At 27.6% G+C, this 16,713-nt stretch overlaps 1 protein-coding gene across 1 annotated transcript in view; it reads right to left on the reverse strand.

Annotated features, from left to right (window-relative positions):
- LOC142321035 (carbohydrate sulfotransferase 11-like) overlaps positions 1-13,017 on the reverse strand; it is a 90,764-nt gene extending 77,747 nt beyond the window's left edge. Inside the window, exon 1 of the mRNA XM_075359036.1 lies at positions 12,871-13,017. Within this exon, the coding sequence (XP_075215151.1) occupies positions 12,871-12,996 (126 nt within the window). The 5' untranslated portion in view covers positions 12,997-13,017. The remainder of the gene's footprint in view (positions 1-12,870) is intronic.
- Between the last annotated feature and the right edge of the window lie 3,696 nt (positions 13,018-16,713).

The following is a 16,713-nucleotide window of genomic DNA, read 5'->3' on the forward strand; positions in this document are numbered from 1 at the left end:
AAATCAGTCCAGGAGTTTGTTAGTTTATAGTGGATTTTTAGTCTTCACTCATACGAACATTGTCTTTTGTATATATAGAAGAAGAAAGTTAGTTTGTTTTTTTGTTTGTTTGTTTCATAAATATCTCGACACCACCGCCACATCGGCGGTGTGTCGTCCGCCTAGCGGGTATAGTTTTTGAAAAAATGTTTCTTTTCATGTAAATAATATATATTCTGAATATGAGCCAAGCCAAATCGGTCCATAAATACAATTTTTCGAAATATCTCTACTCTAGCGCCACCTAGAAGGTCCAAACTAATTCAGAAACCTTCGCGGGCGTGCGCACAATAGCTCACAAAAGTTTCATCGCAATCTGATGAATGGTATAGGAACGCATACGGGGCAAACATACAAACATTCATTATATATATATATATAAATGTTTTGTATATAATATACTAACATATCCGTCGCGGCTTTGCCCGCGGTATATGGTTACTTGCGTTTCCGTCGCGGTCAATTTTTTTTTTATTTTATGTTTTTTAGTCAAGTAACCGGAGGCAGGTGCAGCCAGTCACATATACAGTAACGGTGGAAGTAGCTGCGTTGGATGGTTTTTAGATATTTATCTGAGGAGAATTTGTAAGCCCAAAAGATCTACTGAATATCTCGTTTGGTGCAGTCGGAGGTGGAAATATTTGCAATAACTGTTCAAAATTCTTTTACCTTTCTTCACTTTTTTCAAGATCAAATTTAAAAAAAAAATCTAGAAATTGGTTTTAGATATTTACAAGAAAATTATACACATCAAGAATCAAGTTGATGTCTTCATTTGTTAACGATTTATTGGAAAAAATAGCCGGACTTCAAATAAAAAATTCAAAATTTAATTTAACTCATTAAACTCAGAATTTCAAAAAAATTTACAAATTCGTTTTTAGATATTCACATGGAGATTACACGTGCAAAAAATTAAATTGTATCTTTATCTGTTACTCAGAAATTAAAAAAAAAAGTAAATTTCATTAATACTCCTTTTTATTACTTTAAATTCGGAGTTAAAAAAATTATTTTTAAGTGCGCACTTACATCGTAAGAACATGTATAGAAATTTTCATAAATTTATCTTCAGTAGTTTTTGCTGGACGATGATGAATAATAATCAGTCATTCAGAATATTATCTTTTATTATGTTATATTATTTATATATATATATATATATATATATAATTTTCTTTTGTAACTATACTTTATTCCTAAATGAAATAATTATTTGGAAAATTAACTGTACTCTAAATATGGTTCTAAAACACTTAAATTGTGTAAATGCTCTTTCAAAAAAAAAATATATATATATATATTAGTTACGGAGATACCAAGTTAAATTTTTTTGTTGTTTTTGACGATTATAAATTTTAATTATTTAAATATTGATAAAAATATTTACGTTTTATACAGTTTTTTTTTCTGTTTTGATGAAAAGTTTCAGATATGAAATGAAATTCTATAATACAACAAAAAACTAAAATAAAATATTGGTCTGTACTATATGATTCTGCGAAAGAGATGATTAAGGGCATACTTGACCCTTTGCACAACACCTGCATTCGCATGTCAATAGGGGCATTCGCCACTTTTCCTATACCAAGCTTACTGGTAGAATCCGATGAACTCCCACTGCGTTACAGGAGGAAATATAAGACTATCAAACACGCTCGCACTTCGCTACTTAAAGGAAGGACGTCCTTACCGCAGTCTTTCAGCCTCAGGCTGCTTCGCTATCAACAAGAACTAGATCTACCTGCCCTGCATCCTTCAAAAGGGAACAGGATGCGGCGCCCCTTGGTTACGCGCGTCTCCAGAGATCGTATACTTACAATCTGGCTCTGGCTCTGTCTCGGCCGACGGATGTGGTTGTTCTATTGTATTCCCTGACACTGAGATATTATATAAGCGTAATGCCTGTTCTTCTGTGTACTTTTGCGAGGCCTTGAAAGTTATGGAAACCCGTAGCGATGACAGCTTCCTAGTAATTGCCGACTCTATGAGTGTACTTGAGAGCTTGGGCTGCAGACGTTCTGAATCCATCGTCCAGATTATTCATGATATCCTTTTAAGGATAAATAACACTGTGGTACTGGTATGGGATCCTGGCTATTGTGGCATCCTCGGGAACGAACAGGCCGATGAGGCTGCCAAGATAGCTGCAATAAATTGCATCCGAATACAATCGATATGTGAGAGAGACTTCATGAGATCAGTCCGTACAAAATTATGGGCTCAGTGGAATAGGTTTTGGCTGCTGACTCCTCCCACGGCATTACATAACATGCGGAAGGATGTTCTCGGGAAACCTCTTTCCTCGAGCAACAGAAGAGATCTAGTCATCTTAACTCGGCTAAGGATTAGACACACCAGGCTTACCCACGCTCATCTATTTGACTCTCCTCAGAAGATTTGTGAGGCTTGCAAGGTCAAATGGTCCGTGCACCATTTGCTCTTTGATTTTCCAATCTTTAGAACCATCCGACAAAATTTAGACCTGGGTTCAGATATGAAATTTCTATTAAATCAGAAAGAAGGTATAAAACGTCTGTTGCGGTTGCTCTCCTACTGTGGATTGAAGAATACGAATTAACGATTTTATCTGACTTATGTATTTTATTGTATTGTTATTTTTGTTGTTTTATGTAACACTACATGATAGTGCTACTTTAGTACTATCTAATGACTGTAATTGTTGATGCGACTGTACAAAAAAATGCGATTGGTGTATAAAATAAGACTATTATAATTGCTAAGAGTATTAAAATTACATAATTTCTCATAATTATTGTAAAGGAAGTTAGCGTTCAAACTAACCAGCAAAAATATATCGCGAATAATAAAGAGAAGTTAACAATACAAATAAAATTTTGTTGTGCTGTTGAAAAAACGACATATATATTTTTAATTTTAATTGTAATTATTTCTTTTTATTGTTATTTCTATGCTACTTTTTTTTGTTTAATTGAATGAATATATTTGGTAATTAAATGTGTGTGATTCCATTAACTAATTGTTTTCAAAATATTAATTTAATTAACTACATAAACTATGAACAAAAATAAAAATGTATATTAATCATAATAAATCTTGTACAATGAAATTATAGCAACATGACAAATAATTATGGTGTTTACTTCGTACTTTTTTAAAGCTGTACCATGTTTATAGGTACTAGCTAAATTATTCGGAGTTGCTTAAGAAATATTCAGAATTCCGGTTACTTAAAATTACTATAATCGACTCGATCGAATTTTCAAGGCCATAACTACCCTGATAGCAATTTTACATACCAATCTTTTAAAATGAACTAGCTTCTAAACTACTCTTAGTAATGCTTACACATCAGTTTTAACAGAAGTAATTTTTCAGAGAAAATTCATAAAAGTCTAGAGAACAGTTTTTCTACATAAAACTATCACGAAACACAAAAAAGTTGAATTAAAAAAACTATCTCGCTTAAACAAATGTAAACGCTGTTTTCAAATACTCGAATGTTAGTGTGTAATAAAAAAGTGTTTTAAACTTTTATAATTTTTCCATGGACTATAATTCCTATAAATTATGCCTGCTAATTACGTTTATTCTCCAAAACCACCGTAAGGTATTACCTCAGAGAATGAATGAGGATGATATGTATTAATTTAAATGCATTCTTGTACAGTGTCAGGTCGACCATTTCTAAACGAGTAAAAAGTGAAGAAATAATATTAATTTTATCAATTGTTCTCACCTATATAGGAAACTAACTAATTAATTAGTTAGTAAAATCTTAGTGAGAGTTAAGAAAAAAATGATCTTGTAATTTTTAATCAGAAAACAAATAATCTTTTCAAAAAAAAAAATGATGTCTTCTTTATTATTCAATTAAAATTTCAGAAGTTACTGAATCAAGAAATCAGTGTTACTTAAAATTTTCACTTTTAGTGAAGGTAAGAATTAAGTTTTAATATATCAGCCGACTAATTCGTTCTAAAAAATAGAAGAAAATTTTATTTTTACATTTTATTTTAAGTTTTGATAAACTTTTTTAACAATGGTTATTTTAAAATTTAAAAATTCAATTACTGGATTATTTTTGCTGAAATATTACTCGTAATTTCAAATATAAATAACAGTTTTTTAATCTATGGGAGTTATATTTGAAATTTTCGGTTCTGATAAAAGAAATACTAACCATACATAATTTATTTTTATCCCAGAAGAATGAAAGCAGGTTTACTAGTTAAAACCGTTTAGTTTTGGAATTTCACAATTCCAGAACGAATACAATTTTTAATAACTTAGTTTCTACACCTTTAGTTCTTTGATGTACAGGATTATTGGATTATCCTCCTGTTTCAGACTGTTAAACAACAATGATTAAAATATAATACTTTTAGATTATACATTTTTTTAATTTCTTTTACAAAATGGATTACTTCTATGAAAATAAATCTATTAGATATTTAGAGATCAAAATATAAATTCTCAAAAATCTTAGTATATAACAAAAGAAAGAGTGAAAAAAATCGCGTGTGTTATAAACATAAGTAAAATTTTTTAAGTTGGAATTATTAAATTATTTCACAATTAGAAACTGTAAAACAGAATAACAAGATAAATTTAATATATAACAAGTTTTTTTTACAAAATAATTACTGTTGAACCTCATTCTTTAACCAGACGTTCTTAAACGTATATATATCAGATTTAACATAAAACAAAACAAGAGATAAATATTAAAAATTGAAAACAGGACTGCCAAAAAAAAAACATTGCTGAAAAAAATAATCTTTAAAACGGGATAATTAAAGAACGTGCGGGTGGAAATTTTGTATATAGTATTTGTAAACATTATAATTTTTTTAAATTTATTTAAACATGTATTATGTATATATAGCGTATTACAGTCCCGGTAATATAAGAATTCCAACGCGGGTCGTATATCTAAATCGGTTAGCCGTTGAGCTGCAATGATGGAAAAAACATACATATATACATACACTCTGTATACGTTACAATCCGTTTTAGCGGTACGTAGCTATTAAGACACTGATGCAAAACTGAATATTTAATTTTTACGAAAAAATACTGTAGAATCCATTTTAGGGACGTGTGACTAAAAATAAATGTTTTCTTCCTTTTTATAAAATTTTATGCTAAAAAAATACATCGGTAAAAGAGATTTATTGTTTATGATGAAATATCCCTTCTTTAAAAAAATGAGAAGAGAGGGAGAGGATGAGAGAAAGGCGCTTTAAAAGGGTTTATCGAAAAATGAGGATGCGCATAATCGATTTAATAGGTTTTGTGTCACTGTTGGCACACATTTAACATCTGGGAAGGGGGCCGTTCTGGAACTATCGTTATCGGGATTTGTACCAAAAACGTGCCCCACCCGACGCTAATGTCTATCTTAACTAGCGTTTATCTCACTCTATGCAAAGGAAGATTCCTCACGGTATCTTTGCAGTTTAATAATTATTCCAAATGGTAATTACAGAACACATCCTCTAAAAGATTACGAGTGAGCTTTGGCTTAACTAGCGGCAAAGTATCGAATCCTAAGAGGGTGCCATTTTAGAAGTAAATAATAACACAAGCGAACAGAAATTTTTATCACTAGTCTTAAGCGGTAAAAATTTGGTTAACTTAGAAAAAATATACATAATCTATCCTTTATATTTTTTTTGTATGTGTGATATAAATATGAAGTCGATTTACTTTTAATTTACCAATGCTTCTGTTGACAAGAGTAATTAATTTAAATACCGGAAAAAAAATTAATTTATTTCTAAAGTTTGAGTATTTCTGTAAACCGTTTATTAGTTAATCCCAGTTGAAACATTTTCAAAATTTATTGCTATGCAATGATTTAATTATTGGAAAAAATCTACTCTTTAGAACAGAATATTAATCCAATTCCCTTTAATAGTTCAGTCTTAGACTGACATTCCAAGACAGTATTGTTAATTGAACACTAATGAGAAAAATATAACATTAATAAGCAAATTAAATTAAAAGTATTAACTGAATTTTAACCAGGGGACTTCAGAATCACAATAGCTATTTAGCGAAGCATCATTACGTATAATAACTATTTTACTGATAGGAAAATACCAATCAGCGAGTATTACATCGTAGATTACTTTAATTATTAGGCTTTTGTAAAATAACCAAACACCTTCTAACACAAAAGTTTGAATATCCATTCAATATTTTGTGTTAACCTCAAATAGACTGCACTCCGAACTTAGCAACAACAAAGAATTGAGGAAGTGGAATGTTCATAGTGAAAAAAAATTTGGCTTCTTATCATTATAATACCAGTTATTTGAGAAAATCGTTTAAAATTATTTTATGGAAAGAATTTTGAAGAAATAGTTAAGTATCAATCGAAAATATTTTAAACAATTTAAAATACATTTTAGAGTTGCTATGAAATAAATTTTAAACGATAAATTATGACAAGATAATACTATTAAAGTAAATCTAAAATAATTTAGTTTTTATAATATAAATCTATAATCTGAAAGAAAGTATTTCACCTTATTCATTGAAACCATGATTTTCTGAAAAAAAGAATTCCCTAACCTAATAAGACGGATCTGAATTGTTCGAGAAGGCACAAAGCAACAAGCAGATATAATTAATAAATATTTATGGTGAAAAGACCTTGTGATTGAGGTGTCTAGGAGAAACTCTGTTTCAAACTCCTGGCTAATTTTATAAATTTATTGTTTATTTTTTTAACTTTACAATGTTATCACCGTTTTGACGTGTAGGACATGACATAAAATATAAAAGTTAATATTTTGCACATTCTAAATACAATCTAATACAGTTAACCGAAACATTAACTGAAATGTTTATGCAAATTTTCTGGAATTACGTTATAGTTTTGTATTATTTGTATAAATGAGAATGTAACAGAATTATATAAATATTAAAAAGGCTGGCAACAGAGTGGCTATACTTTCCCGGCACGAAAAACTAATGGCTTATTTTGAAAACTGGTTTCTTGAAGATTTCAAGATTTTTCTTTTAAAAATTGTTATTTAAAGAAAATAAATTAAATATATACAAGCTGAGAGGAGATGTCTAGATAAAAATGTTTAGAAAAACCATTTTTAGCCACCGAAATAAAATAAACATTTTGCATCAATTAAGAAAAATTAGGTTGTATAATAGCTTTCTTTTTTTCTTTACACAGCCGATTTTGTTGTTGCACGCCAAGCCTGCTAAAACACAGGGACTGCAGGAAACTTTCAGCCTTCAAGTGGCACCTTCATAATTTCATCTCAGGAAGGCTAGTAATGAAGATTAATGAACTCAGAAAGAGCATTTTTGATTTTGTCTTCTCGCTCAGGAATTTGAAAAGCAAGAAAATAATAGGGAAAAGGGAAGAAATTAAAGTATTTCCTTATTGGTTATGTTGTTCTAGTATTGGCAGTATTCAATGGAGGAATATACTAACTTAGTAGTCTATATGTGCATTATAAGTTTTGGAGAAAAATGCAAATCAATTGATTTTTTAAAGTTTTTCTTTATTTGAGGAATTTCACATTATATATATTTCTTATATATACTATATATTTTTCGTAAAAATATCACAGCTTAAAGATCGTGAGAACTCAAGTTTGAGTTCAGATTGAGTATTTTTTATTTCCTGATATACTCTACAAATAACTACTAGATTTTTAACGTAATTCATGGACAACTGTATAATATAGCAGCTGCAAAAAGCTCTTACAGACATATCAAATATCAACAAAATTAATAAAAAACGAAAAAGTATACAAAAATTAAAATGAAATAGAATAATATTTCAGTTTTTATTAACTTTTAGATGCTTACATTTCAGTAACATCATAAGTTATTCTATTAGTTACAAAAAGCTAATACAAAAGAGGAATAAAGATTGGGGGAAGAAGAATAGAATGTACATGTTTTGCTGATGATATGGCGGTACTGGCGGAGAATCCAAACAAACTAAACGAAATGCTTGTTAACTTAAATAAAGCTTAGAAAAGTCAGAGTAAGACGATAAACAAAAACAAGACAAAATTTATGGTATTAGGTGGAAAAGAGGAGAATTGAACTTAAGATAGGAAATGAAGTTTTAGAGCAGGTGAAGAAATTTCAGTAAAATAGGGAGCTTTAAAACTGATGACCTGACTTGCACAATAAAAATTAAAACAAGAATATCAAGAAGTAAGCAGACATTTAATAAGAAGGGAAGACTACTATGTGGTTAAAATTAGCGTTAAGGAATAGATTAATGAAATGTTTTATTATGAGTGTGATGTTCTATGGAGATAAAACGTAGACGATGAGAAGACAGACATAAAACGAATTGAGGTTTTTTAAATGCGGGTGTGGCGCAAATGACAAATGTCAGATGGCAAGACCATGTAAGAAATGAAGTACTAAGATGAATCGGAAAGAACAGGAGAATGTTAAATATGATTGAATCTAGGAAAAGGAACTGGCTAGGAAATTGTATCTGAAGAAGGTGCTTATTAGTAGATGCGATAGAAGGCTTGGTGAATAAAAGGAAAAGAAGAGATTTCAAATGATTGTTGGGATTATGGAAAAGAGAAAATATACAGAAAGGAGATTAGCAAAGGATAAAACAATGGAGAGCAGCAGCAGTGACAGGACCTGCCCTAACTGTAGAACACTATGAATGAATGTAAGATACAGATTGGCAGACAAAAGTTTTTTTTTTAAATGTGATGGATTTAAATCCAATTAAATTTAAAGATTTTTTTTATTTGAATTTGAATTTTCGTGTTAATGTATTTTGTTCCCTGCGACAACACTCAATTAACAGCCCTATTTCAGGACTACTTAAAGCCAGCTATCTAATTTAAATTAGGCTTACAATACGCTTAACAAATTTTGATATATATATTCACAAACACACAAACACACACACACACACACACACACACACACACACACTATACAGAGTGTATATAATTAATTTCAATTAGCTTGCACAACTTATGTATAAATCTTTAATCGGAAAACTAATTAGTTACTCTTTAAATCCAATTTCACTGTAATGTATAGCTTAAACAGCACTGTCTAGGCATTGTATTATAATGTTTAGCCAGTGATTTAATCACTAGTCTATTAATACTTTATACCTTTTAAGCACAAGGAAAGAATTCCGTTGTAATTATAACAGAATTTCGTGATAATGAACTCATTATCAAAGAAAATTGTACTTGTAATTATTTACAATATTAGAAACTGAAAGGTTTTGTTATGCTTTACCAAACACCACATTATGATGAAATGTATGATATAAAAAAATATATATATTTATTGTTCAAAATAAATATTCCTTTATCCTAAAACTTCAATTTGTTAAATTATTTGTATTCTGTTTATTTTTTTCTAAAATATGAGAAACTCCAATTAGATTCCGGAAAAATCTCTTCCGGAAAGAAAGTTACTAAAAATTGAAAATAAAAATCCTTTTAAATTATTTGCTAAATTCAGTTATAAATCTTACAAATTTGTTTTATCTAATGGTAATTCGGAGCTCCAGTTCAAATTTAAAAAACTAAAAAAAATTCCTACAAAACTATCGAAAATTTTATGGAATGTGATTTATTTTTTACCAAAAAAGTCTTTAAAAACAAAAACGCATCTGTAATTCATTATTTCGAAAAATTATTTTTCCACAAAATTAACATAATTACAGTAAATTACAATTAATTAACATAAATTACAATCGTGTTAAAAATAGATAATTTCAAAAAATTATTCCTAAAATTGGTTCACCCGTTCTAACGTGATGCGTGAACAGACAAATCATGTAATTCTCCAATTAAATGAAAATTTTATATTGTTAATCGTAAAGATAATATACAATGTATGAGAAAAAATTTTTATTTTTAGTGTAGATTGATTTATTGTGATGTGTTTATAATTTTTTTTTAAATTTAATATTACACAAGTAATTTCAGTGTCTTTATAGCCGTATATAATAAGATTAGTAAAAACAATTATACATAAAATAAGACAGTTTTCTGGAAGCAATTTTAAAATGTTAATAACCCTTTGTAAATTGTAAAGTAATAAGTCTTTACTAAACAATTTAATTTACTAAATATCATGAACACAAGACAGATAATAAATTAATCTTTTCATTTATTTAATAATTTTCTTTAAATTATTAATATCAGTTGCCAATTTATTAATAAGTGAATTTATCATTTAAGATAATACACTTCGCTTATCCTATGAGATTGACAATTACCATTTTCATCAAATCGGCTCTTATTGATACGTAACCTAGTGGATAACATTTTGGTTCTCTCATATTCTTTTATTTTTAATTCAACAAAGTTTTATATTATTTACTTAAAATAATCTAATATTTTTGTTTACTATTGCTTTTAATATAAAATTCTATTCTGATAATTTGAAGTTATATTTATTTAAACCGTATTTCAAAGAAGTTAACTATCAATATCTTGATACTCACTTGCACAAAATGTCCAAGTGAGTATCAAGATATTGTTTTTCCTTGGAACTGTAATCGCCTGCTAAATATTAAGGTAATCGTCTGTTAAAATAAGGTATTATTTTTATACTCTGTATTGTTATTATATACTTTTTTTATGTTCGCCGAGTTAACACAACAAAGATTCATAGGTATTATAACATAAAAGATTCAGAGTTAATTGAAAGATACACTTTTTAACAAGAAAACTTAGAAAAACTTTTAAAAGTACGAAAAAAAATTGAAATGTACATTACAAACGAAATGTTTAAATTACAAATGAAATGTTCACAAAAACTGCTAAACAGCTTGAGAAAATTATGTATCAAAAGTGTTTTTTACATTGTCGTGTCAAATACATAAAATTGAATGAATATGAGGTGAATATGTGTAATTATGAAAGAAGAAAGAAAAGAAAACAATACAACAATCTCAAAATGTTTCTTTTTCTTCCTCACAATTAAAAGTTCTTATTATTACCATTCAAGATATAAACACATGAAATATTACAGAGTTAAATCTTAATAAATAATCAATACTGAAGGCATAAATGTAAAAAAACAGCTGAGCATATATAAATATGTATGTTGAATGGAATGCATAAATTTTAGATGAAAATAAGTTAAATACAAAGTTGAATTAAAACTGCTTTTACTCATTGGCGTAAACATATCCGGCCCAGAGGACCAAAGACAACAAGCCATGTTGGGGAAAGTTACAAAAATAAAATTACACATAGCTCGTATTTACCAAAAGAAAATTGGACTTTATTTTTGACAGAATGAAATCAGAATTATATAACCATATTCATAAAAACAGAAAAATGCACATCTTGATATATAATACAAAAAAATCTTTTTCTCGTATTGCAGAAGATTTTATTGTAATTTATATCTCTTTGATTACAATACATTCTTTTAAATATTTTTTCTGTGTTAAGCAATAAAACGAGATATGTGTATGATTATTAAAAATCTATTTTGTATTTAATGTTTTACCTGTTTAAGTCACATAAAAATGTTGTTTTATGTGACTTAAACTTATATATATATATATACTTAGAAAATATGTTTTTAAAGGACATGTTGTCTTCTAGAGTGACATTAACCAGTGAATAAGTTTTTTCTTCCTCATCCAAAGAAGAAACAATATTCAGATCCGATTAATTTTGATATGACTGAAAACCAGTCATTTTTAAATTGGTATTAACTTTACTTGATGTCTTACTAGTTTTATATTTACCTACTCCTAATACAATCCAGATGATATATAAGAATTAGGATTTCTAATGTACGGTTAAATTTCTAACCTAAGATAAAAAAACAAGAAATTTTCGTTTACTTTTATTTCAATCTTTTCAATTAGATTTTTTTGAGATCTTTGTATGTACTTTTTTATTTATTATACTTTGTTTCAAAATCGAAAAATTACTTTTTAAAAAAAGATTTTCATCACGATTTTATTTCAGTTTTTCATAATATTTTATTCTAAATATTTGTTTGAATCTCTACATCTTTCATCAAAATCGTAAAATCATCTATTAATATTTTTTCAGACTTGACGAATATTAATATAAATGTAGTACTTAAAAATTAAGAAAAGTTTCTTTTAATTAATTTTTTTGTGAGTTTTTAAGGAGAAATCTTTTACATAAATATTTGTGGTCGATTAAATATTTTTTCAGCCGAAATTTTAATAAAGAAAATCGAGTAATAGTCAAATGTTTTGATTTTTATTTATATTTTTTTAAATTAAAATGTTAACCTGTTAACATTTAATTAAAAAAAATGACCAGTCTTTATAAATATGAAATGATTAAAATTATTAAATACATTTTTTGTTAGAAAATTTGTTAAATTTTAACCAGGTGCTCCACCCTGTAATGTTTTTGAATTTTTTATTTTATAAGGTTTTTATTATCCGTAATATTAGAATTCAAATTACAATTAAATTTTGAGTTTATTTTGTTCTAATTCTTGTTTTTGAAAATGTTTATCGATGTGATACCATTTAATTGAGAATTGGTAAGCCGCGAACTCTCAATTAGTACCGGTTGTTTACTATAATATTATAGAAATATAAAAATAATTATGAAGATATATACAATTTCTAGCATCTTTAAATTACACCTTATTTCACAAATTTTAAGGTTAACTGTGATGAATATAAACAAATACAGAAATTATTAATTAATAATTAATTATGTATGATAATACTACGTATTTTAAAATTCCAGGATTTCTAGGGATTTCGGTTAAATATTTAAGCAAGGATATTCGTAAAAACCACATAATTAAAATATTATTTACTGAAATACTATAGTGTAATAATTTACAGACCTGATTGTGTAAAGGCCGGTGTCTAACAGGGGGTTGATTTACAACCAATAGGACGACGGGAAAACAGACGAGAGCCAGCAGCGGTGGCAAAAGACAGCGCGACAATGCGCGGCGGTGAGACCGCATTAAGGCGCCATGGAAGACTGACTGCCGTACACAGTTTGCTCGCTGACGGACTCGCTGACTGGGGACGATCGTCTGCACGCAGGAACCGTCGGCTCAATTCTAACTCGCCATCCCGAATGTTTACGATGTTAGACGAATTTATTTTGCTAACCGTTTCATTCAGCACCGACTAACTTAGATAATTTAAGAATAATATCGGCAATTCTGTTTACTGTTTATATTGAGTTCTCATGAAGCTAAATTACTCGGTATCACTTTAACCGTCAATAAGTGTCACATATTTTTCTCTGGGATATCTTACTTAAAATCGTTTTTACACTAAATTCATTCTAGATTAAGTTACAACAATTTTCTTATGTTTTAAATACAAAATGTAAAAGATTCTTTACAAATTTAGAAATGATATTCATAGCAAAGAAAAAAAGGTTTTTAATAAACCATTAGTGAAAATATCGATATACATCAATTACACCATAAATGTAATTAAAAAAAAAACAATCTTGTAAATACTAGGGATTAATCATAATCCAGTATTCATAAATATATACCGTGATCTAGTGGTCTAAACTCAAGACGCTACTTGATTCATAATGAAAAAATCCGATAAATTTGAAGGTAGAGCGAACTCTGGAAGTTTCGGAAAAATTACTAACGTCTGTCAAACAGAAACTTCAAAATATTATTTTTAGGTAGTTTATAATTCCAATCAAAAACTTTTATGTTACTTTCGTTGTTGTCAAATTGGTTTTGTAAAAATGAAAAATAAGGAAAGTTGTGGTTAATTAAGGAAAAATATAATAAAAGTTTTAGAAAATGTTTTTAGAAAATAAGATTATTTAAATTCTATTATTAAAATTATTTTTTTAAGTAAATTATTCTTTACACTGTATCTCTATCAAAGAAATTTGAAAAAAACTCTATCAAAGATGAGAATCATTAAAAAAAAAAGTAATCATTCCCCTCAACAATTTTTACTGAGTTCTTTACTACAGTAAAAAAAAAATTTCAATTTCTTTTTTTTGTATACTTCCATGGCCAGCGTTTATTAGATGAAATAAGTTTTACAGTTAATTTTAAAATAGATTTTAATTTTATGAGTTTTATTTAATTTTGTATTGTGTTTTGTATGAAATATATATATATACATTTTGCTTGTATAATTTTGTGAATAATGATAAAAACCACTTTCCGTACCGAAGTCATTGCTTCCAATGCTCTATAAGTGTCCTTGAGAACAGAGGAAATTAGTATATAATTGTTGGTGTTTTACTGTAAATAATATAAAAATATCTAATGCTTTGTTAAATTTGTCCTTTAGCAAATATGGAATGATTGTATACTATTACAATACTTTCCTATTAGGTTTAAAATTATATTTGTAGGTCATGAAGCAATTTGTGTCCATAAATTACAAAGTGTCAATAATTACTACAGTTTACAGGTAGGTGAAACGTTTTCATTATAATTCTCACCAAATAGATAAGAATAATTTAAATAAATACAAATACCATACATTAATGTAGCGATAACTTATTTCGTAATTATTATATTAATTAAATTTTCCTTTTTTGTGTTTTAACCAACAAATGCTAGAAAAATAAACCGATGTAGACACCACATGACTTCCTTGTACGCCTATTAAAATAAATTACACATTCTTTTTAAATGAAAATTATGTACAATTTTATTTCATTAATAACTTCTGATATTTTTTCATATATATTTTTTTCTTGTTATTACTGTACTATTATTTATAGTTAAAAAAATTTACAATCAGAGGTTAATAATTATTAACAAATCAATATATTTAAATTAAAAAAAAAAAAAGTTAAAAAAGGAGATGAAGTCGGATTCGAACCGATGTACCTTCCCCTTGTAAGACCAAATTATTTCAGTTGTTAAAATTTTAACTGTCACCACTTATGATATATCGTTGAAAAGCTCTCAATAAGGGCTTATTACTGCAGTTAAAAAAAAGTCCAAAATACAATATTTTTTTTGATTTTGGGCTTTTTTGGACACTTTTGATCCAGTCGATTGCAATGAAAAGGGGAAATGCATAACTAGATGTTACAAAAGTTCTAAACCCAAAATTTCAACATCCTACGGCAAATCGTTTTTGAGTTATGCGAGATACTCACATACGTACAGACATCACACCGAAACTAATCAAAATGGATTCAGGGATGGTCAAAATGAATATTTCCGTTGAAATCTGAAAAGAGAAATATTTCGCGATCACAATATTTCTTTTACTTCGTACAAGGAAATAAAAAGTAGTTAAAATAGTTGAAATTTATTTTCTGTTTTCTTAATATGAATGTTATATTTTTTATTGCTTCATTTTGTGTAAAATAAAAAAAATTATTTCCGCTGGCCAAGGTTATTCCATAACTGAAGGTTAATTTATTCGTTTCTTTAAATTTTAATTTAGTTAAAGATGCGTAGTCGCCATGTACTTATATTTTTTACCGAATATAAAACGGGAAATTAATTAATATTTAGGCCTACGTATATACAAGCTGTGGTTAAAATAAAAGATAATTCGTAACCTTTTTAATTTTAACTTTCCAGATATTTACTCATTCCAGTTTTCGAGGTTTCCACTTTGTTTTTCTATTAAGACTAATAATTAGATCGTCCAAAGAAAATGAAAATTTTGATCATTAAAAGTAAAGACAAAGTTTATATGAAAGAATATTTTAAAACCTTAAATTATTTCTTTTTTTTCGGAAAACGTTTTCTTTTCTTGTTTTTATTTGTTTTTTTTTTATATTAAGATCTGTTAAGTTTCAGATTTACAAGAGATAGAGTAGTATCATTTTTAATGCGTTAGAGGATAACACTTAGTCTTCCGTAACAACACAATAAGATTTCTCATTCCTGAGATTTAAACAATTTGTATTATTAAATATTATTATCTAACAATTTACTATTAGCTCAGTTGTAGTTTAGCAGTTGATTTTGTGTTTTTGAAAGCAACCGATTTTATATTAATTCCGTTAAATGAAAAAAGTAACTAATATAAATTTGATATCCAATTTATTATAAACAAACTAATATCAGTCTCAATTTAGATTTAGAGGCCCAGTAAAATTACAGTTAATCAGCTTTGATACTTACCAGATAAAAACCACCTAATACACGAAAGATTTTATTTTAACAATAAATAATTGGCCATTTGATTAGTTGTTTATAATAGCATTAAGAAAGCCAGATCATTATACAATCCATGATAAAACGTTTAAATTATAATCAATGTATTAAGACAATTTTGAATTCATGGAATATCACAGAAGAAATATTTATAATGAAAATGATATTTTATTTCTAAGAGAATAATAATAAAATAAAATTAGATTTGATTATTATCAATTCGAAAATATAAAAACATATATTTAGTTGTCAGTTTTATGTAACAACCCGAAAAAATAATATTTCACTTAAGAATATCCTGAATAAATACACATCTAAGAAAAATAACGTAATCTGTGTCTACTACAATAGCTAACAAGAATGACATTGAAAAAGAAATCTGTAGCGAATGAATAAAAAAAAAACGATATAATTTCGAAGTATAAAGTTAATAATAATCAAGAATTATAAACATAACATTCAAGAATGTTAAATTGATAAATACTTAAGAATGCCGTCTCTTTCTGAAACAAACACGCTCGCGCGCACACACACACACACACACACACACACACAAGGATA

This window comes from Lycorma delicatula, chromosome 3 (genome assembly GCF_047948215.1).
Source record: "Lycorma delicatula isolate Av1 chromosome 3, ASM4794821v1, whole genome shotgun sequence".
Taxonomy (NCBI): domain Eukaryota; kingdom Metazoa; phylum Arthropoda; class Insecta; order Hemiptera; family Fulgoridae; genus Lycorma; species Lycorma delicatula.